Source organism: Lagenorhynchus albirostris, chromosome 7 (genome assembly GCF_949774975.1).
Source record: "Lagenorhynchus albirostris chromosome 7, mLagAlb1.1, whole genome shotgun sequence".
In the NCBI taxonomy this organism is placed as follows: Eukaryota; Metazoa; Chordata; class Mammalia; order Artiodactyla; family Delphinidae; genus Lagenorhynchus; species Lagenorhynchus albirostris.
The window spans coordinates 53499549-53522114 of record NC_083101.1 but is presented as its reverse complement, the minus strand read 5'-3'; the positions used below and the strand labels follow the sequence as shown (position 1 = coordinate 53522114).

Genomic DNA, 22566 nt, shown 5'->3' with positions numbered 1-22566 from the left:
AATGCAAGGTGCACAGAGAGATAGGAAGGCTGTGGGGGACTCCTTTTCTGTCTGTCTTGAGGCTTCAGGCGGCATTGATCTTAGTGGATTCTGGGTTTCTGACACGTTGACCCTGGGTTTGCTTCCTCGCTTTGGTCAATTTGTCCTTGAATCATCCGTTGCGGCGCCAGCTCCTGACGCGGGCTCTGCTACTTCTCCTCCCTTCCCCAGCTACTTCCCACGACCTCCACTGCCCCCTCACTGGTCTAAGCCACCAGCCTTTCCTCTCAGGTTGTCATAACAGCCTCCTAACTGGGCTGCCTTCTTCCTTTGTCCCCTTGAGTTCATTCTCCATGTGGCAGACAGTGAGCCTATAGAGACACAAGTCAAATCATACCACTCCTCTGCTCAAAATCCATCTCACTCAAAGTCACAATAGGTCTTCACAATATCCTACAAGCCTCTGTAATCAGGCCTGCAGATAACTCTCTGATCTCACCTACTACTACCCTCACCGTCAGCAACAATACTGGCCTCCTTGCTGTTCCTCAACCAAACCAGGCATGTTTCTGCCTCAGGACATTTTTACTTGCTGTTCCCTCTGCCTAAAACGCTGTTCCTCCAGGGACCAACATGGCTCACTCTCTCACTTATTTCACGGGACCAGAGACCCATACCCCTTATTTTACTTTTCTCTGTAGTACTTATCACCATCTCACATCTTATGTATTTTACTTATTAATTTTTATTGTCTTCCTCCACCTGCTAAAACATGATCTCCATGAGAGTAGCGATTGTTGTCCCTTCGGGTTATGATAGTATCCCTAACATCTAAAAAAGTACCAGTCACAGCAGAAAATCCAGTGTCTGTTGTATGAGTCCTATTTCCTGCCATCAGGAGGTCACACTCTACCTGATGGATGGACCGTCTTTCACGCCTGCAGTGAGATCTGTCCCCCAGCCGCCACTCAAGACTCTCCTGGCCTGTGAGGTCACTGGATGACTTTCCTGTTCCGAGCTATATAGCAGGCTTCTCTGTTGCTTGTAGCATTAAAGCAGGACCCCCCAAAGCAGAGTGGCCCAAATCTACTTTTTCTGTCAAATTTGAACCAACCTTGGGATGCAGGGATCACTAAGTGGCAGGTTTTCAATATGATTACTTTGGGGAAGTAACAGTATGCAAATTGGCAGGGCTTGTATAGGGTGGCTTTGCTGTAGTTTCTCCTGAGAGCTTTTAAAAAATACCATTGCTTAGATCCTTCCGCTAAGGGAGCCTGACCCCATTAGTCTGAGCTAGTGGTGAGGGGCAGGGCGTTGTGGGGTGTCAGGCATTGGTAGTTTAAAAAAGCTACCAGGTGTGCAGCCAGGGAGGAGAAACCCTGATTCAGGACTTTAGAACTGGCAAAGCATTTTCATGCGTTACTGTCTTTGCTTCTCACATTACGTCCACGTGACAGGTGGGGTGGCAGATGTTTTTTGTCCCATTTTACAGGAGATCCAAGAAGATCGCTGACTTGGCAGCCAGGAAGTCTAAGAGTTAGGATTTGAATCCACCTTTGGCCCCAAATCCGGGACTCTTTCCCACCAGCGTAGAGCAAAAGTCACCTCTAAATGAGGTTGTAAATCCATCCGGAGCAACGTTCTCCTCGATGGCGTATTTCTAACTGCACTTCTTTCTCCGTGAGGCTGCATGAGAACAGAGACCAGGCTGCCTTATTCGCTCAGAGCCTAGCGCAAGTTATTTGCGGAGTGAAGGAATGAGGAATGAGTGAATGCAGCCTTTGCACCATTGGCGCATTTGCTCTGCTGTTCTCCGCAAGTTCATTGTCTGTTTGGGTGCCTTTGCGCTGCTTCGGTTGGCTACACTGTCCAGTGACAGTTCCACTCAGATGCTGGTTTTACTCCAGGGACATCTGAGCTCACATTTTATCCAGGTCAGGGGAGCTGCCATGAACCCTCTTTTCTTCCCTTTTCCTCAGCACATTTCTGCAGCTGAAAGATTGACTGAGGCATCGGCATGAAGAAATTACATTCTGTCTGCTCAGAAGTCCCACACCAGTGGGCTCGTTATAGGTAGGCCTCAGTGGAATAGTTCTCTTTCTCAGCAAGTCAGAGTGGAAAGAGAAGGGAAGAGTGATCTTCATTAAGATGTGTTCACCCATCAATTTCTTTCCAGATGAACCTAATGCCTCCCTACAAAGTGGAAAAGTCCCATCACCTCCTGTTTCCGTGAGGGTGCTTTTGGATGAGATAGCATTAAATTGGTTGACTTTGAGGAAAGCAGATTGCCTCTGTCAGGTGGGTGGGCCTTGTCCAATCAGTTGAAAACCTGAATAGAACAAAAGACTGACCTCCTGGAAGCAAGAGGGAGTTCTGCCAGCAGACGGCCTTCGGACTTGAACTGCAGTGTCAGCTCTTCCCTGGGTCTTCATCTTGATTGCCTTTCGACTTGAACTACAGATTTCGGACTTGCCAGCCTCCATAATCACGTGAGTCAATTGTTTAAAATCAGCGTCTCTCTCTATGTACATATACACGGATCCTATGGGTTCTTTTCTCTGGAGAACTCTGACGAATACATCAACCCAGTAACAACCCAGAATATCTCCAGGCATTGCCAGGTGACCACTGGGGGGCAGAATAGTCTCAGCTGAGAACCACCGCTGGTGACAGGTGATGCTCCCTCACGGCATAGTTTCTGGAGAGGCTGACCTGGCTAGAATAGTCCAGAACCTAATGGCAGCTAAAATACCTCCTAGAAGGTGTTCTCTGTGTGTAATTCAGTTGGAGTTGGTTCCAAGTCTGGTCTGACAGCAGAGGTCTCAAGGAGTCTCTGGAGTATTTTAAGCTAACACTAAGGAGCTTTGCCTTGAGCATCAGATTCTCTCTTCTAGAAAAACTGTGTCATACTTGCCTGAATTTTACTTCAAAGAAAAATGAAAGCAAATCACCCTTGAATCCAGTCCTTACAGACTTTCTCATTTATAAGATTTTCTCTCAATTACCTTATGTTGAAAAACAGAATATTGCTTAGAGAAGATGAGCCATAAACTAGTTCAGATCGATGCAGATTTTGGATGTGAGTAGAAGGCTCCTGAGAGAATCAGGTTTTTTTTTATTTTTTGTTTTTTTTTTTAAGGGGCAAAGAAATATTATACAGTCGTTATTCCTGGGTGGTAAACTTGAATGTTGAAAGTCCTTTCTGAAAACAGTATTGGGTGACTCCAAAAGTGCCTCTATTGATGACAAGGATACTTCCATCAAAAATGAATATGAATAGGGCTTCCCTGGTGGCGCAGTGGTTGAGAGTCCGCCTGCCGATGCAGGGGACATGGGTTCGTGCCCCGGTCCGGGAAGATCCCATGTGCCGCGGAGCAGCTGGGCCCATGAGCCATGGCTGCTGAGCCTGCGCGTCCAGAGCCTGTGCTCTGCAACGGGAGAGGCCACAACAGTGAGAGGCCCGCATATCGCAAGAAAAAAAAAAAAAAGAATATGAATAAGGCAAGCTAAAAAAAAAAAAAGACATCCTAGACAAAAAAAACAATGAATATGAAGGCTTTATTAAATGAAACATAAAAGCAAATAATATTTCCAAATTTGTATCTTATTTTAAATGTGGCTTTGAGTATGTTCATGTCACTAAATAAATTAAATATTACAAGGAGACATTTGGCTAGTTCCCCTATGTCTATAAAAGCTGGCCCAAATGTACTTTTGCAGATTGTCTCACTGACAGGAAGGAGACCTGAATGGTCAGCATCCATGGTATTCTTTAAGCAAAAGGATCGGAGGATGACCAAGCCTGTCCCCTCCCTCCCTCTCCTCTCTCAGCCTTTCTACTCTGCTTTTTCTCCGCTTCCTCCCCCCTACACCCCAGCCTCCTCTTCTGCTTCACTCTCCCATTTCGTCTTCCTGTTCTCCTTGCTTTGCTTACTCTCCTTGCTTTTTCCTTTTTCCTTTCAAATACGTACCTTTCAAAGATCTCCATCCCCTTGGGCATATGTGCCCATTCTTCTTCTCCTGTCAAATGTGATGGAAAGATGAGAAGAATTTAGGAGAAGAAAGGGAGAAAAATCAGTTCTCGTTGCGTCACTGAGAATGTCAGTGTGGAGGAGCCTCCACAGACGAGCAAGGTCTGGGAAAAGTCACGCGGAGGATGGTTCCATCCATACACTTGGCAAAATATCACTCGCTGCCCTCCCATCTGAACCTCAGAACGGCGCGCATAGTTCCAACAAAGCAAACAAAAAAAGTAAAGGTTATATATTTCCTCTACTGCAGGGATGAACTTGCTGCAGGAATCAGCATTTTTTCTTTTGAAATCAGATTGACTTGGCTGTGCTCCCAACCGCCAGAGGTAGTGAATATTTTCAGCTGGGTTTGTGGAAACCGCTCCCTCGCTCGTGGATCTTAAAGAATCCTACCCGATGTCAGCTGCCCACCAAACTGAGGAGTGAGCCTTTAATCTTTAGTTTGTGATGGCGGCCGAGGAAATGCCCGTTTCCCAGGTCCCGTGACCTTCTGAGGCAGGTGGCCCTGCTCCACCTTGTATCCCCTACATTCCAGGAGTCCCTGACCCCGCCTCCACTCCACTGCCCATCACCTCCCCGATTTTGCCCTTCCAATCCCCGCAGTGTTTTCCCTCTTGGACATTTCAGCTCCATTCTTCCAGGAACACAGCCTTTTTCTTCTTTTTCTTTTTCCCTTTCTTTTTTTTTTTTTTTTTTAATAAGTCTGACTATCTTGCCAAGGAGCATAGGGGTGAGAAAAGGGGAAAAGACCTCTTATTTTTTAGTGACAGCTTTGAGAGTGAGGTTGAATGAACGCCTCCGTAAATTACTCTCCCATGCTTCTTCCATTTTCTGTCTTCAGTCTTTGGTGAGTTTTCTCAAAAGCTCCTGCTTGAAATATTTGAACAAACTGCTAGGTTATACTTACCTTATTTTTTATCTCCGTTATCCATAGGTAATGTTTCTTGGTTTACATTATTTCTTCATTACTTTTTTTTTTGTTCCCATGCAAAAGACAGATTGGCTGAAATGAGAAAGTCTGGAATTTGGATGTGTGTTACTCTCCCATGAGTACGTTTATAAGCTTTACCGTACCTTTCCCCAGATCTTTCCCTAATATGTGTATTTCATAGGTGTTATAAATGATTAGTCTTATAAGTGCTTATTTTCCCTAATATATTAAAAAGAATACATGTGGGGCAGGTGAACTTTTTTCAGAGGTTAACTCCACAGTCATTAAGTGGACAGAGTCCCTTGTTGCCTTATAAGGCAAGGATCTATAAAACCAAGCCTTGCAACTCTTCCTTTATAAAAGCTCTTGAAATCTGTTCCTTCTTTTCATTTCCTGCTGTCAGCACGTTGGTCTGGACCCATGTGACTCTCTGCTTAGGGGTCTTAATCTACTGCTGCTCCCGCCTGTAGCAGATCCTTCCAATAGCCTGTCCGTATCACCCACCCCTTTCTATTCTGCACACTGCCCCCCACCCCATTGCCAGCAGGTGCATTTATGTCTGTTTCTCCGATGCTACCAGTTGCCATTTTGATGCCCATGTGGCAGGCTGGCAGTTCTGGGGAACCTCGAATCCCTGCCCCCAGGAGCAGCCCTCAGCCAATGACTGCTGGGAGCTCATGTATAAACACCTCAGCTCCTACATCCCTTGGGTGGGATGCCTCTGAGCTGTATGTTCTACACTGGCTCCCAGAGTCCCCCAACAAGACTAATGTCCAGTTATCCACAATGATAAATTACTTGACAATGAATACTTTACTGTCTGCCTCCTGTTCCCCGTCTCTCTCCCCCAGTCCCATGTTGGTTATGTCCTGGCACCACCCCCAAAATCAGTTACTTTTGCTTGAATCTTGGTTTTAAGGTTGACTTGTGGAGGAACTCATTCTAAGACATTGCCTCTCATGTCAACCCCCACTAAACAGTCATGTTATATTGAACTTTCTTTAAAAGTTCAAGGAGGTTAAAACCCCAAAACTTTTGTCAACATCACCATCTCCACTCAGAAATCATTGGCAACTTGCAGTGGGTAAAGTACAGATGGTTTTAGCCTATGGCTTAAAATTCTATATCATGTGGCTTTTTTCGACCTTCTGTAATCCTGTCTCCTACAACTTCCTTCCACTCACAATGGAGGTTCCAACCATTCCCAAAGGACACAATGCTCATCTTGACCCCCAAGCATCTGCCGGCACTATTCCCACCACCTGAGCCGCACGCCCCGCTGCTTCAGTGTACCTGAGGCCACCCACCATCAGGACCCTTGTCCTCTTTGTGGATCTTTTTGCTGAACACACCATAACTTTGGCACTTTGCCTTTATTTCTTTATTGTGATATGTACCATCTTTTTCTTTATTCCTCTCCTGGCCTCCCACCTAACTGTGAACCCCTCCTAGGGTAGTTAAACCACTTTCTGTCTTTAGGACCTAGAATGTAGGTTTACAAACACTAGGTGAGGACACAAAATTCATACTCTGCCATTTATTAAATGTGTGACTGGGCAATATATATATTGTCTCTTTGAATTTGTTTCTGTATTAGTGATATATCAGTAATGTAACACTAGATATAATTGTGATGATTTGAGTGACATAATACATATGAAAAGTGCTCTCGAAACTATCCAACAATATCTAGTTAGTCATGATTAAGTGGTTGGCAAATAATTCCTTCTGCTGCTGCTGCAAGTGGGAATGATAAAGGTACGTAAGACAAGCAGCTCCCTAGAGATAAAGAATGAGTATCAGGAAAAATCAGCAAAAAAAAATATGTATCATTACATTGAGTTTTATTGAACCGGTTCATGGGCAATCAAGTAGCATGATTCTATCTACCTCACATATTCATTCATCCTACGGAAGTTTATTGTTTCAATGTCAGATCATTTTTCTCCCCTGCTCAGAACCCTGAGACGGCTCTTCTTTTTCACTCAGAATAAAACCCAGAGTCCTTAAAATGGCCTAAAAACCCTTTCACCATCTGCCAACCGGCCCCGCCCTCCTCCTGAACTTGTTTCCCATTACTCCTCTCCCTGGCTGATTCCAGCCTCCTCGGCCTGCCTCCTTTCCTCAAAGACATAGTCACGTGGGGTCCTGACTCCTGCCTTGGGTCCTTTGCTCCAGCTCTTTCCTCTGCCTGGAAGGCTCCTTTCCCAGATGCATGTTTGGCGAACTCCCAACCTCCCCAGATTTCTCCTCAAACCTCTCCTTAGTGACACCTACTCTGACCACCCTATTTGATGTTATAACCGGTTCCCCCACTCTGGTTCTCTCTTTACCCAGCCCTATTCTTTTTACTATAGTACTTCTCATGTATCCTACAATGCCTTTATATAGTGTTTGTTATTGTTTGGTGTTTATTATCAGCAAGTCTTAGTTTTGTTGACTAATATATATCCCAAGTGCCTAGAACAGTGCCTGGGACAGAGTAGCCACTGAATAAATATAGTTGCTGAATTTGTTGACTCAAGTTCTTACTATGTGCCCACAAATAAAATAGCTCTGATCCTTATACTTGTGCAATTATAGTTTAACAATTACACCCATTTCTCAAATATTATCGACAGCTGAATATGTGCCAGGCAATCTGCAGGGCCCTAGAGATATTACAGCAAACAGAGGAACAATTTCCCTGCTTGCGCACAGCTGATCCTTGTGAAATGATATGATGTTGTAGAAATTCAGGCGTTAATATATGTGAAATACTCAGCCACCAAATTAAACATTCCGGATCGTTATTTTCACGTTCCTGTCTTGTGGACAGACACCAAGAGCACCCTGCCTTGCACATACTAAACCTCAGCAATAAAGTGTATTAAGACAAACACTGGATTGTGTGCTCCCCAAAAACGTAACTTCTACTTTCAATGCGAAGTCATGTTTTGATTCAATAGTTTATATAATTTATTGTCCCAGGAGCTATTTTTTTGAGATTTTTCTTGGAAGACCTATTGCTTTGAGTTGCTAAATGCTAGATAATACATTAAAGAGTATATGGTAGAAATTTATCTTGTCCCCCTAAATATAGAAAAGACATAAGGTTAGGCTTCTAAAACCCTGGTGATGGTTCTGGGTTTTGTCCTGGTCTTGACACTAAACCAGTCATATGACAGTGACAGGCAGAGTGTGCACCACTCAGGTCTTCCTTCAGGAGAGAACTTGCTGCAGGAGGTGAGTGGTGGGGTTAGCTGAAAGCCTCCAGCTCTCAGACCTTCGGCATCCACCACAGTGTCCAAACCAAGGCCAGAGGCTTCCAGGGCTGCTCCAAGCCAACAACAGAACGTGGCTGCGATGCAAGAGCCAGGCCATCCCTGCCCAACTCGGGACTCTTCTAACGGCCGGTTTTTGCTTTGAGTCTCCACACCAGCCTGGCCAAAGCATTCTCAGAGCTGTTCCCTGGGGCTCTTCCTGTACAATCTTTCCTTCCCACATTGCAGTCCGAGGCCCTTCCTCTTACCCCACTTCCTCTTCCCTTTATCTTTACAGGCTATTCCCTGCATAAATCTTATGTTTCTAACTCTGCTTTTGCTTCCCAGAAAACTTGAAATAGCACCACTGGTACCAGGAGCGGTTCCAGAAAGCTGGCAAGAAGATGGGGTTGGAGACGGGGTCACTCACCACAGGCTGGTGAGGAGGGTCCCAATCCAAGTGGTAAGTGGGGCACAGCTAGTCATGGGCACAGATGGTTGTTCAACTACTAAAAACAATCACCACTGATGAGCAGGGGGTCCCCTGGTGGAGAGGAATGCCCTTGCCAGGGCGGTGGCTCAGGCATTTGAATGTTGTGGGGGGCTTCCGTGTATCTAAGGGGAGTGGAGTTGGAGGACTCCCTGCAGAGTGACAGTGGGGCCCGGAAACAGATAGTTAAAGGCGAGCGGAGGAAGCAGAGGCATCTCTGGTCACTTACAAAGAGGCTCCTGTCCCTTGCGGGAGAGGACAACGTGAAGAGCAAGCCCAAGAGAGTCGTGGATCTCCAGAATCTTGAAAACGCTTAGCCCAGGCAGCCTGTTACACGGAGGCCAGTGGCCCGCTTGGGAGAACTTGAGACCCTGAGATACGGGATGGGGACATGAGTGGGTGCCCCCAGTTTTGCTCTGCTGACTGCCCTGAACATGCAGAGCTTGCAGAGGTGGCCACACTGCCTCGTAAAAATCCACACTCTGCTTGAGCAGGAAGACACTGCAGAGGCCTCTCCCTGCAAGACAACACCTGCTCCCCGACGCCCTGCTCTCAGGAGCTGCCCCCGCTGCCTCTCCTGGCTGCCAGGCCAGTAACTAGGGTTAAGTCCAGCATAGCCCAGCAGAGGACATGCTGGGCCTGATGAAGGAGAAGAGAAACTACCCCCCTCCCATGGGACCAGCACGAGTTGGCCAGCATGTAACTGTCAGAGGAGAAGACTACCCAGGGACTGCGTTAGGAGGATGCTTGACCAAGGGGCTGGAAGGTAAAAGTGAACAAGCGGGAAAACTCTGACTTGGGGTCACTTTCTTGGGACATGGGATTTAACACTCCAGCGAGGACCCTGGAGGAATGGGGCAAACACTATGTTTTTACTCAAATCACAGAGCAGAGGTGAAATGCCTGAGTTACCACAGCAGATGGTAAAATAGGATGGAAAAAACAGATGGAAAATAGGATCAGAAACAGTTCACACTCCTTGGAATGAACAACAATATTCATTTACAGTTTTGCACCAGGGCTATGTTAGCTCGCCCACCTTCTGTCTTAATATAGTCCAAAGAGATCTGGACCATCTGGACATCCCGCAGAACATCACACTGATCCATTACATTTGTAAAATAAAGACATGGCTAGCATGCTAGAGACCTTGGTAAGAAGCATGTGTTCAAGAAGGTGGGAAATAAACTCTACAGAGTTTCAGGGACAGGCCACTTCAGTAAAGTTTTCAGGAGTCCTAAAAAGTTAAAGGAGGTACACATTTTTAGGGTCAGGGGCATGTCAGGATATCCCTCCAAAGTAAAGAAACGTTGTTGCCTCTTGGATTCCCTATTACAAACAAGGAAGTACAGTATCTGGGGGGCCTCTTCAGCTTCTGGAGGCCAGATAGTCCACATCTGGGAATCTTGCTCTGGTCCATGCGCTGGAGGGTGTGGAAGGCTGCCACCTGTGAGTGGAGCCTGGGTCAGGAAGGAGCTGTACAGCAGGTCTAAGCTGTAGTGAAAGCATCCTCTCCGCTTAGAGCAGAACAATGGGCAGACCCTGTGGTGTGGGAAGTGTCAGTAGTGAGAAGAGATGCAAGCGCAGAGTTCATGGTAAACCCAAGTAGGAGGATCGTATAACACAGGGCCTTGGGGTTCTTCAGCAAAGGACTTGCCATCTGTAATGGAGAATTATGTGCATCTGAAGAAATAGCTCCTAGCATGTTACTGAGCCCTCATAGAGACAGAGTGCTTGATTATAGTGTACCAGTGACCATCCACCCACAGCTGCCAGTTAGGAGGCAGGTTCTGTCTCACCTGTCAATGCATAAAGTGAAAAGGGCCCTGCAACAATCCGTTATAACATGGAAATGGTATATCAGGGATCGAACCCAAGTAAGACCGGAGGGCATGAGTCAGCTGCGCGAACAGAAAACCCAGACCTCCATATCACCCACATGATGACACCAGCCCCCCTTCCTCGTCTCTCCCTGATGGCCACAGAGCCGGGTGCCTTACAAATAGCTGATGGAGGAGGAGAAAGCCCAAGCGTAGTTTACAGGTGAGTTGGCTAGGCTCGGAGGTGCAAACTGAAACTAAATAGTAGCATTACAACCTCATTCAGGCTGAAAGACAGCAGAGGGGGAGAAGCTTCCTAATGGGCAGGCAGTGCCCCTGGTCATCCAATTGATGTGGAAGGAGAAGTGGCCCAAGGTCAGAACATGTAGAAATTCCTATCATTGGCCAATGCCCCAACCAGCTGGTCAGGGACCTGGAAAGAAAAGGACAATGGGAAACAATGAGGTCCAGGGTAAAGGCAGATGGGAGTGAACACAGCAAGTGACAATTTTCACATTGTTAATACCCATCAAAAGGCATCTGCAATAAACACTGAACAACCAAGAAGACAAAAACGACTTGGCCAGTTGACATCAGTGAGCTTGCAGCCCTGGGCACTCTAGAGCTGGCCTGATGGGTACATGAACAGAGAGGCCACGATGGCAGAGGCGGAGGCTACACGTGGGCCCAACAGCATGAACTTCCACTTACCAAAGCCAGTCTCTAGTGATTCCTCTGAATGTAGAACCTGCCAGCAACAGAAACCAGTGCTGAACCCCTGATATGGCCCTGTTTCCCAGAGACCAACAGGCCACCTGCTGGAAAGTTGATGACACTGGGCTCCTTTTATTATGGAACGGCCAGCTGTTTCTCCTCATAGGGATAGAGCCCTATTCCAAGTGTGGACTCGCCTTTCCTGCCCAAGAGCCTCAGCCAGCACCGCTCTCCAGGAGCTAAGAAGTGCCTGATCCATGCTCATGGAAAACGACACAACATGGCATCGAGTAGGGAACACACTTCACAGCAAGGGAGGTCATGTGATCCACAGGACATATCGCATACTGCACCATCCAGAGGCAGCTGACCTGACAGAGCTTTGCGTTGGCTTCTTAAAGGTGCTGTTGAAGCACCAGCTTAGAGTCCAGAATCTGCAAAAATGGGATGCTATCTTCCGAATGCAGAATAAATCTGAATCAGAGATCTCTGTATAGTGCTATAAGAAGACTACATAGGCCTGAGACCTAAGGAGCAGAAGCAGGAATGGCCTCACTTGCCATCATTCTAAATGGCCCTCTGGGGCCATCTGTGTTTCCTGTTCTTACAGCTCTGGGCTCTGCAGAGTTCGAGGTTTTTGTCTCAGAGGGGCCATATTCTCGGCAGAGGACAGAGCAGGAGTTCCACTGAACTGTGGATGCTACCTGGACATTTTGGACTCACTGTGTCCAGGGCCAACAGTGAGGAGTCACCATGTTGGCAGGAGAGATGAACTCTCGTCAGTAGGAGGAGGCGGGGACGTGTGGGATCACTGTAGAGCCCAGGTGATCCACTTAGGTGCCTCTCAGTACTCCTTAGCCCCCAGTATATCTGTAAGTGGACCTCTGTAGTAGTCCTTGCCTTACAAGGGTATGCTTACCAGTGTCTCAGAACCCTCAATTAAAAGATCTCTTTTTCACCACATCCTTCTCCCTTTGTCCCTCCCTTCACAGGTGTCAGATCAGTATTAGATCAGTATCATGGTCTGAGGCTTCCCTCTTACTCCTGTCCCCTCCATCCTTGTCTTTCACAGGCTTTCCCCCCAGTAAATGTCTTGGCCTTCTAATCCTATCTTGGCGTCTGTTTCGTGGAGAATTCAAACTGACATGATGGGCTTCGGTTAATTGGCTAATCTTTTCTCCATCTTAAAAGTAAGAGGAAAGTTGGGTAGGTACCTAGAGCTAGACATCATTGTAAGCCCTGACTTAACCTGTCTATAGTTTTTAAAAGTAAAATGGCAGAAATAGTTAGAAAATTAGTAATTTATTAATAAGCTTGGTTATCAAGTCTTTATTGCTCAGAGATCAAGGAAATCACAAACTCAAACCAGTCACTAGTTTCCAAAGGAAATGCTTCTCATAAAGCCTGAAAACAAAAATTTAACAAAAACTTAGACCAAAAACATGTTCATTGTTCTCATCCTCGCTAAAACCTGGGGCTGGTACATTTTGCTTGAGGAGTTTTGTTTTACCATAGTGCATTGTTAATGCTCCATGTATAAGTGATAACTCGTGGGCTTTAAGTGATATTAACTAATCTTTGACATGATCTTTCATTAAAGGTGGTATTTTATACTATAGTCAGATACACTTTCATTCTGATGGTCTGATTTTTCTTTCTGTGGCTCCTGTGGGTGTCACCAAAGAAAGTAAAATTAGGACAAGGTCAATTTTATGTTTACTAGACAGTAACTAGAACATTCTAAATGCACAATTAATGTTTAGACTATATTTGTGCACTTTTTAGCAAATGTATGGTATTGAAAAACATAATCCACTCTAGTCAGAAGCAGTTCTTTTTTACTAAATGAAAATGTGTTGGCAACTGCTCCGTTTCCATGGATTTATGACTCTAATAGGTCCTGAAAATAAAACCCAATCTTTGCCAAAATCTCACTTATGCTTTATATCAATAACATGCCCTTTATCCCTGCTTATGCGTTTGGGAAACAGAGAAACTATACCAATTAGTTAAAAATCTATTAGTTAGGACTCTAAAGAACGGATTTGGAGGGAGGGGAGATGTGTGGGAGCTGACACCTAACACTTTATTTTTGTGAAAAAGAGAAAAATTGTACAGAATCATGATGAATTGAAAAAAAGAGTGAATATTTTCCAGAATACATTTGGAAGTGTATAGTTCAAATTTAAACCATTTTCAATATCTAATGATGTTAAATCACTGCAGGAGACCTCAAGCAACAAGAGAGATACAGTTATGTCCAAGACATTCTACTTACCACAACAAGTGCACTATACATTTAATTCTGTAATTCTAGTGACTGCAAAAGGATTAAACAGGGTTTAATCCTCAGTTAACTGGAAAGTCAAATCAAATCAAATCACCAACTTGAACTCCATTCCCTAAATAAGCAACTCTTAATTTTAGCTGCACCTTAGCATGTTCTGGGGGAACTTTCCAAATTCTCAATGCCCAGGTCCCACTTCAGACTAATTAAATCAGAATTACTGTGGTTGTTGTTGCTGTTTTTTAATCCACAGGTGATGTGTGGCCAAGATTCAGATCCACTACCTTGGATACTACAGTTGTTTTAAGTTTAAGCTTACTACAGTTATTTTAAGTTTTAAACCAGTTTAAATTACAAATTAAATCTCTACTGTTGGATGAAAGCATATTTGCCAAGTTACCTTTAATTTTACTAGAGCACTGGAAAAAGAATGAACTCCCAATGCCTGGTTAACATTATGTCTGATGGTCTTCCAATCCTTGGGGTGGCCATGTGACTGAGTTCTAGGTGCTTAAATAGAAGGGGAACCCTGCCAGGTCTTTTCCCTCTGAGATAAAAGGATAGCGCCCTACTGGGGGGGGGGAAGGTGGATTTCATCTTTTCTCCATTCTCCTAGCCCTGAACTCTGATATAAATCCGGAAACTGAGAAGTACATCTTGCAGTCAGAAAACAATAGTGAAATAAGTCAAGACAGAGAAAAACAAATACTGTGTGATCTCACTTATATGTGGAATCTCAAAAAACCCGAATTCATAAAAACAGAGAACAGATTGGTGGTTGTCGACACGGGGGTGGTGATCAAGCATAGGGGAAATGGGTGAAGGTGGTCCAAAGGTACAAACGAAAAAGGAAAAAAATGAAATCAGCTTGGGTCTGTGATGGCACTGTTGAGCCACTGAACTACAGCAACCAATTGCCTTCAGAATTTTTGTTGGGCGAAGAAATTATTGATTAAGCCACTATTAGCTGAACTTTCCATTACTCGCAACCAAAATAATTTCGAATGGATACACCTTGGCATGCGCTCGCCCTCTCTCTCTCCCCCTCCAAGCTACAAATCACTAAACATTTACTATTAGCTGATAACTTTATCAGCTTTTGAGTCACACAGCAACCCCAAAAGATAAGTGCTGTTATTCCCATTTTACATATGAAGAAACTGAGGCCCATACAAATTAGTTATCTTGTCCTCAGCATAGCCCAGCAGAGGTCATATATTCCTTGGATTTTAAGCCAGGTTCTTTTGATTCCAATGCCAGTGCTCTTAATTATGTTGCTATAAACCTCTTGCATGTGTACAGGTCTAGCTGTCCTGATTAAATTGCATGCCATATCATTTAGGAAGAGCATTTTATGCTTCTAGGAATACATATAACGTTCAACATTTAGGTCATTAAATACTTGAAGAATTAACGGGCTTAACTTGGTCAACTGTAAAATTATAGAAAATTTTGTTGGTGGTGGTGGTGGTCTGCGAAACCGCAAGATACTTCCAACTCACTCCAAACAAATAAAACACTCAAGTCAATCTTTCCTGTCAACTTTTTGACAGCACAGATTTGATAAATAACACCATAAATAATAATCTAGGACTTAGGTATGTGACAACTTTTTTTCCTCCCTGGTGAGAAGGCAGAAGAATATTAGAGTTTGATGTATATGTTTAAGACAGCTACATGGATGTGTCTTAGAGGATATGGGGTGCTGCAGACTGTGGTGTTGAAAATACAAATGAATCTCTTCCAGGTAGGGTGTATATGTTAAGATTTTGTTATTATTATTATTAGCTAGCACATACCATACTATTTGCCTAATAGGTGCTGTTGATGGACCTCCTGCCATTCCTGTTCTGTATTCTCTCCTTTTGAGCTTTCACTGGAGAACTAATGAATTAGAGAAAGCCATCCAGAGTCAGTCACATTGAGTTTGGAGTCAGACTCACTGGATCAGAAATACTGAATGTTTCCCCTTTGTCCATAACATGAGGAAAGATGTACTTAACTGTTCTTATGAGACTTAAATGAGCTTATCCAAACATAATACTTAAGGCAGACAATAAGTACTTATCAACGGTCTGTGTGCTGAAGAGTGGGATAGGTGTCTGGGAAGTAATGATGGCCCCCGCCCTCAAGAAGCCTAGTCTAGTGAATCATCAGTCTCAAGCCAGTGCCTTAAGAGGCGGGAAGCAATGTGATTTAGAAGACAGTAAAATCTGATGCTTGACACCCCTGAGATCAAGTCCCATTCCTCAACTTTCCGAGTGGCCCTCCAAAAGATATGTCAGTGTACCAACCTGCAGAAGCTATGAAAGTGACCTTATTCGGGAAAAGGATCTTTGCAGATGTAATTAAGTAAGGACCTCCAAATGAGATCATCCTTGATTACCCTGATGGGCCCTAAATCCAATGACAAGTCTTTATAAAACGTAGAAGAGGAGAAGACATAGAAGAGAAAGCCGTCTGAAGACAGAGGCAGAGGTTGAAGTCACGCAGCCCAAGCCAAGTAACGCCTGGAACCACCAGAAGCTGAAAGGGGCAAAGAATGCTCCCCCTAGATCCTTCAGAGAGTGCACAACCTCGCTACCAGCATGATTTCTGACTTCCAACCTCCAGAACTGTTAGAGAATAAATTCTGTTGTTTGACCAGACCAGGTTTGTGGTGTTTCTTCATCTGTAAAATGGGGACAACATCCTAGTCTCATTTCCTGAAATGTTAAGTGGGGTAACTGCTGTCTGGAGGAACGCGCAGACATTTAAAACGGCAAACGTTTATTGAGCGCTTGTCCTGATCATTCAGTGTGCTAGGCGCTTTCCCTGTGTGACTTAGCCATCTCTATTTTATTAATCAGATAACCAAGGCTCAGAGAAATTCAGTCATTTGCCCAAAGGCATACAGCTAAGAAGCGGAAAAAAACCGAGATCGCAATTCTAGCCGACTCCCGAGATTTCCCTTTAACGTCCCCCGCTGGACTGCCAGGGAGGATGCAAATGAACGCACTCTCAAAGCGTTAACTAGTTTAGCCTCAGTTCCAGCTACAAATTAGCCGAGCCAACCAAGCTTCCGCTTCCACAACTGGTCAACCCTCGTGGGACGCCGCCGGCTCCCCCGGCCGGGAAGCGACAGGGTTAATGACGTCACTTTCAGGAGCCGCTATCACGTCCTCGCCCCACGGATCCTTTCAAGGGCCAAACCCCGCCTGTGACGCAGCCCTCGCGCTTCTGGACGAAGGGAGAATAGAAGTGGGCCAATAGAAATGCCGAATTTCCGTTTTTCCGGCTAATCCCCACCCCTTAACCGAACTCGGCCGAGGAAGAAAGGAAAAGGCAACTGGGGGCGGGGCAAAGCGCGGAAGCGGAAGCCGTGGCGGCGGAGCTGGGCTACACGTGTGCGGTGAGTGAGGAGGCCGCTCCCGAGAGGGATTTGCGGCTTGCTCGGCGCTGAAGTCGGAGGGCCTATCGGGTAGAGGTGTTCACACATGTCACACGCTGGGCGACCTTCTGTGCCCTTTTCTGTTCTGGGAGTTTGGGGGTTGACGGGAGCCTGGCGACAAGGGCGGTTTACAACTCCTCTCCCTATCACGCTTTCAGCCTTTTTGTCGTATGTTTGACATCCGCTCTGCGCCCGGTCAGCGCTAGATGCCCAGTTTGCAACCTGAATGTACAGTTGCAGGTTGTAAGCGCTGGGAAGGAAATGACCTGGGTGCCGAGATACAAGATAGGGGAGTCTGACGTGATCCTGAAGCCGAGACCTAGAGCGTGGCGAGAGGCAACCCCGAAATCTGAAAGCCCAGGGAAAACTACTTTCCCCAGAGGCCGTAACTTGGGCTAAGTCCCTGAGGTGGAAGGGGGACCGATGTTCGTGAGCTAGAAGTTCAGCCATATAAGATAAAGCAGTAGGGTGAGATGAGGTTCTGTGGGGCTTTGAAGGCCATGGTGGGAGTTTCGATTTTCTCTACAATGGAAAAATATTCGCATTATTAGTACACAGTGAAGGCTTATAAGCAAGGGAGAAACACAGTAGGCCCTGGTTCTTTTTGGAAAATGGATAATAATTTGGATTATTATTGATTATATAGTTGAATTATTGATGATGGTTTGAATTAGGGTGGTGGTACTGGAGATTGAAGTTGAAGGGTTAGAGGTGTTTTTAAAGATTTGAGAAGAATTATTGAAAAATTGAATGTAGCAGACAAGGAAGAGTAAACTCTCACAGGTAAATCTTAGGTTTCTTGAGCAGTGGAGTGGATGCTGTGCCATTGCTGAAATGGGGAAGAATAGGGTGGGGAAAATTAGATGAGGATGTTATTGTTCGGGGGTGGTTTGCAGTGGTCATATAGTTAAAGAATTTTATTTCGGTTCTATTAAGTGTAAGGTGTTTGTTAGACACCTAAATGAAGTTTCAGGTAGGCAGTTAGATACAGAAGCCTGGAGCCCAAGGAGATATTCCTAATGGAGAGATAATTTGGGAGTCCAGCATAAAAAGCCATGGGATTGCACAAGATCACCTAGGGAGAAGAGAGAGGGGAAGACTTGAGGAATGCCAGCATTTAGAAGTTGGGTATTGAATGGTCATTACTTTCAAAGTGCAATGCTGAGCCTGCTGAGAGGAGTCAGGATCAGTCATGATCAGTCACCTGTCCCTCTATGTCTGGGAAATCTCTGCTCTTTTCCTTCATGAGGCGGAATTGGGCTCTTTCAGCTCTGTGGCTCTCTCAACACTTTTTATATACTTCAGTTATAATGCTTAACTATGCCATGTTTTAATTTTCTGCTTGCCTGTCTCTATCACACCACACTTTGATTTTTTTTTGTATATATTTTTAAAACCCATTAGCTCTCTAGCACATAGTATGTAGGTATGCAATACATTTCAAGTCCAAAGCATTGTTATAAGAAGGTCATCAAAATGTGCCATAGGAATAAGGAGAATCATTTGAGAAAGAAGGCATCTGGAGGAGGAATGATAAGAATTGTCATTTAGGCTGGATTTGAAGGATGGGTAGGATTTATATTGATAGAGAATGGCTTTAAAGTTTGGCTCCTGAAAAAGAACAGTGAGGGAGTAAGGTTGGCTTCAGTGTGGTATTGTGATGTGGGTAAGTTAGGACTAAGTTTTGAATGGACGTGAATGCCAGAGTGAGTTTGAAATTTTTCCTATAAGCAGTGGGAAGCTTTTGAAGGTGTTAGAGCAGGGAAATGACATGAAATGGCTGTGATAGTGGAAGACTAATTGGGCAGCAGGCGGTGGATCATAGCAGACTGGGTCTAACGGCAGAAAACAATGTGAGCAAGAGATAGAGTCTGAATGGGGTAGTAGAGGGAAGGGAAAAAGAGGAGACAATTCCAAGACACTGGAGTGTGATGGTTGTATATGATGGTACAGGGTCCCCAAGCAAATGCATTTTGCTAAGTGAGAGAAGCAAGACCCCAAAGGCTGTATATTGTCTAATTCCATTTATAGGACATTTTTGAAAAGGCACAAAGCTAGAGGGTAGAAAAAAGATCAGTCATTGCCAAGAGAGCCAGGAGAGGATGATTGCAAAGGGGCTCCACAGGGGGACTTTTAGGAGTGTGGGACAGTTCTGTAAGGTGCTGGGGTGGAGGATACATGACTGTGGGTTTGTCAAAATCAGCACTGTACACCAAAAAGAATGAACTTGACTATAGGCAGATGAAAGAAAGTCAACTGACATGTCAGGAAATGGAATGCAGACTGGAACAAAATGCATCTAACTAGTACAGATGTATAAAAAGACCTCACTGAAGGAGTGAAGGGAAAAGAGCTGACCTAAGTAACTTTGGAAAGCAGTGTTTTGAATGGATACTGTGAGGGAAAAGACAAAAAGAACTGTAAATAAACACCACATTATAGTTGGTACATTTGTTTTTACCAACTATAACCCTGTGGCACGTGATTAGAGTTGGCGACATTAGTATGAACTTACTTAATAGGTACAGAAATACAGGTTTGTGTATACACATAGGCTAATATACATACATATATTACCTAGCCCTGTCTGGTGAAAAGACCTAGAAGCAGTGACACCCCAGTGACAAGCACACCTAGCACTCAGATCTCAATAAGAGGGTTTCTCTAGGGTTCCTTGGAGAAATGACTGGTTTTAGGGCTTGTGCAAGGAAAATAAAAGGTAAATTTGGAACAAATGCCAGGAATTAAGGACATGCTAAGGAAAAAAAAATAAAAAAGAATGGACCATATGAAAAGGACACAGAAGCAACCTTAGAGATTTCAAAGCTGGAACAATTTTAGCAACAAAATACTAAGCAACAAAATACATTTTGTTTAGCAACAAAATACAAAGATACTATTAGCCCATATGCAAATAATAAAATACTATAAGCAACAAAATACATTTTGTTTAGCAACAAAATACAAAGATACTGTTAGTCCATATCGCAAATAATAAAATACTATGAGGCCATACTGATGTAAATAAATGATTAAATGAATGAGGAGAAGGAATAAATGTTCCCTACAGAAGAATACAAAATAATGAAGGTAAAAGTAAGGGAAATAGAATATCATCATGTAAACACCACGGAAATCGCTGCAGGCAAGATCCACTGGAGAGTGCTAAAATCTGTGAGGGATACAGGATATTTGCATGATCTCAAAACATCCAAAATATTTATTAATTGCTTTGGGGATTTTAATGCATTGATTCAAATTCTTTAATACTCCCCGCTCTAGAAAGTGGAGCTTAATTCTCCTCTCCCTAAGTTTGGGCTGAATTTTAGTGGCTTGCTTCTAACAGAGTAAGGAAAGGGAGACATAGGGCTTCCCTGGTGGCACAGTGGTTGAGAGTCCGCCTGCCGATGCAGGGGGCGCGGGTTCGTGCCCTGGTCTGGGAGGATCCCACGTGCCGCGGAGCGGCTGGGCCCGTGAGCCGTGGCCGCTGGGCCTGCGCGTCCGGAACCTGTGCTCCGCAAGGGGAGAGGCCACAGCAGTGAGAGCCCCGCGTACCGCAAAAAAAAAAAAAAAAGAAAGGGAGACATAGTAACTTTACAGCAGAGACACCTTGCAAACACTACAGTAACTTTACAGCAGAGACACCTTGCAAACACTATGTTAACCAGTGATCAAGGTTAATATCACTAGTCATGTCGATATCATGCTCCTCCTAATGTGATGGGATGAGAAGGGCACTTCATCTCTATGGTATTCTTCCCTCAAATTCGTAAGGCCAGTAGAATCATAGGAAAATGTCAGACAGACCCCAAATGTAGGATATTCTACACAGTGCCTGACCAGTGCTCTCCAAAACTGTCTTGGTCATGAGAAACAAGTAGAGATGGAGAAGCTGTCACAGATTGGTGGAAACTAAGAAGACTTGATGATTAAATGCAAGGTATCCTGGAATTGAAAAACGACGTCAGTGGAAAAACTGGCGAAATCCAAATTTAATAGCATCATATTAATGTTATTTCTTAGTTTGGGTAAATGCATCATGGTAAGATGTTAACATTAAGGGAGGCTGAGGGGTATACTGGACCTTTCTCTGTGTCTTTCCCAACTCTTCTTTAAAACTAAATTTATATCAAAATAAAAAGTTCATGCACAGAAGAGCTAAGGGATGCAGATGTGGTTATGAAGGCTATAGCCAAGTGACAGTGACCCTACAGTCATTAATGATCTAAGGAAACGGAGTAATTCAGAGGCCATTCATTTTCCAGAGTGCTCTTTGAGACCCTACTGGTCCCTTGAGATATTCCAGGAAAAAGTGGTTCAACCACGGTTGGAAAATCCTGCATACTTTAGCTTGTGCTTGGTGATTAATGGCTTAAATTAGCACAAGAATCTGCCTTTCCTTAAAGATGCCTCCTTCATTATTTTCATTTAAGAGTTTCCCAAATACATTTCACCCCAGAACCCCTTGTTTCTCTTATATCTATTAATATCTTGAGAAATTTGTTGTTCTTCAATGGAAAATTCTTGTCTAGAAATATCTGGAATTGTCTAGGGATCCCTAGCATCTACTCGAGAGGGTCAACTTTAGAAATTTTGAAATGAGTTGAGTATGCAACTTTGGAAAGTACAGAAATAGACAAATAAAACATAATAACTTTTGCTCTTGATACATTCGGGTGCTTTCAGGAGCCTTGGGCAGCTGAGGGGTTATCTGTTGTTTGCCATGTGCACGGTGGGGTCTCTCTCCAGAAGCAGCCTGTTAGGCAGATTTCTTTAAAATGAAATATTAAATATTTCAATAATCTTATTTCGGAGGTCTTTGAAAATTACTTGATTGCCTCTTAAAGAATAACAGATTAAACGTTCGAAGTTAGTTTTTGTTTTTAGCTACCTTGGGTTACATAAAGAACTTCTGGATAATCTTTTTTCATTAAATTTGAATATATGATAAGTGCAATGTTTGTTCCTGGCTTTTTAGGATAGAGACCAAAAAATCAAGTGGTAATATTGTCATTTTCTCATCACAAAGTCTTCCCAGGTTGTAAGTAATGCAAACACTGACAGTTTTATCATGCTTAGTGTAAATAATGATTTATTTTTAGCCATTACTATTGCTGAAATGTTGCCTCCAAAACATCACACACTAGCCAAGGTGTGTGTGTGTTCTTAGTTTTTGTATTGGTATCGTATTTATTTTCGCTCTTACAATCTTAGAAGTCATGATTGTGTAGTTCCTGGACTCATGGGTGCCTGTGCTGGATGCAGCTAATTTGTCCTGCATCTGTGACCTCAAGGAGTAAATGTGGCAGTGACCACTAATGACTTTTATTGGATGAGAGCAATTCAGTGATCCTTTTTTGGATTTTGTTTTTGTTTTCCAGAGTTGCTATAATGGAAGTCAAAGGGAAAAAAAAAATCACAGGAAAAGGTACAAAGCCATCACAAGAAAAAAACAGATTTCATAAAAACAGTGGTAAGATACTCAAAACATGCTTCCCATGTGGTTTTTTTGGCCCTTGGAGGGAGCAGTTGGTGGTATGAGGGGGCATGTAGCAGATTCCAATCTATTCATGGGTTAGAGTTAGGATTAAAGTAGTAGGAGAAAGTAGGTGTTACTATATATGAGTTTGCATGTTCCCTGC

The 22566-nt window shown here is 44.1% G+C and overlaps 1 protein-coding gene across 8 annotated transcripts in view; it reads left to right on the top strand.

Annotated features, from left to right (window-relative positions):
- Nucleotides 1-8535: 8535 nt before the first annotated feature.
- The window catches only part of PUM3 (pumilio RNA binding family member 3), a 49846-nt gene continuing 35815 nt past the window's right edge, over nt 8536-22566 (top strand). For 6 of the 8 annotated variants that reach the window (XR_009541592.1, XR_009541589.1, XR_009541591.1 and 3 more), the window contains exons 1-2: nt 16761-16885; nt 22306-22397. Coding sequence is in view for 4 of the 8 variants with exons in the window: in XM_060155027.1 (XP_060011010.1) it covers nt 22316-22397 (82 nt within the window). In the remaining 4 variants the exon portion in view is untranslated. Of the gene's footprint in view, nt 8647-16760; nt 16886-16936; nt 16955-22305; nt 22398-22566 lie in introns of those variants that run through there. The other 2 variants (XM_060155024.1, XM_060155025.1) reach the window with 2 other exon arrangements.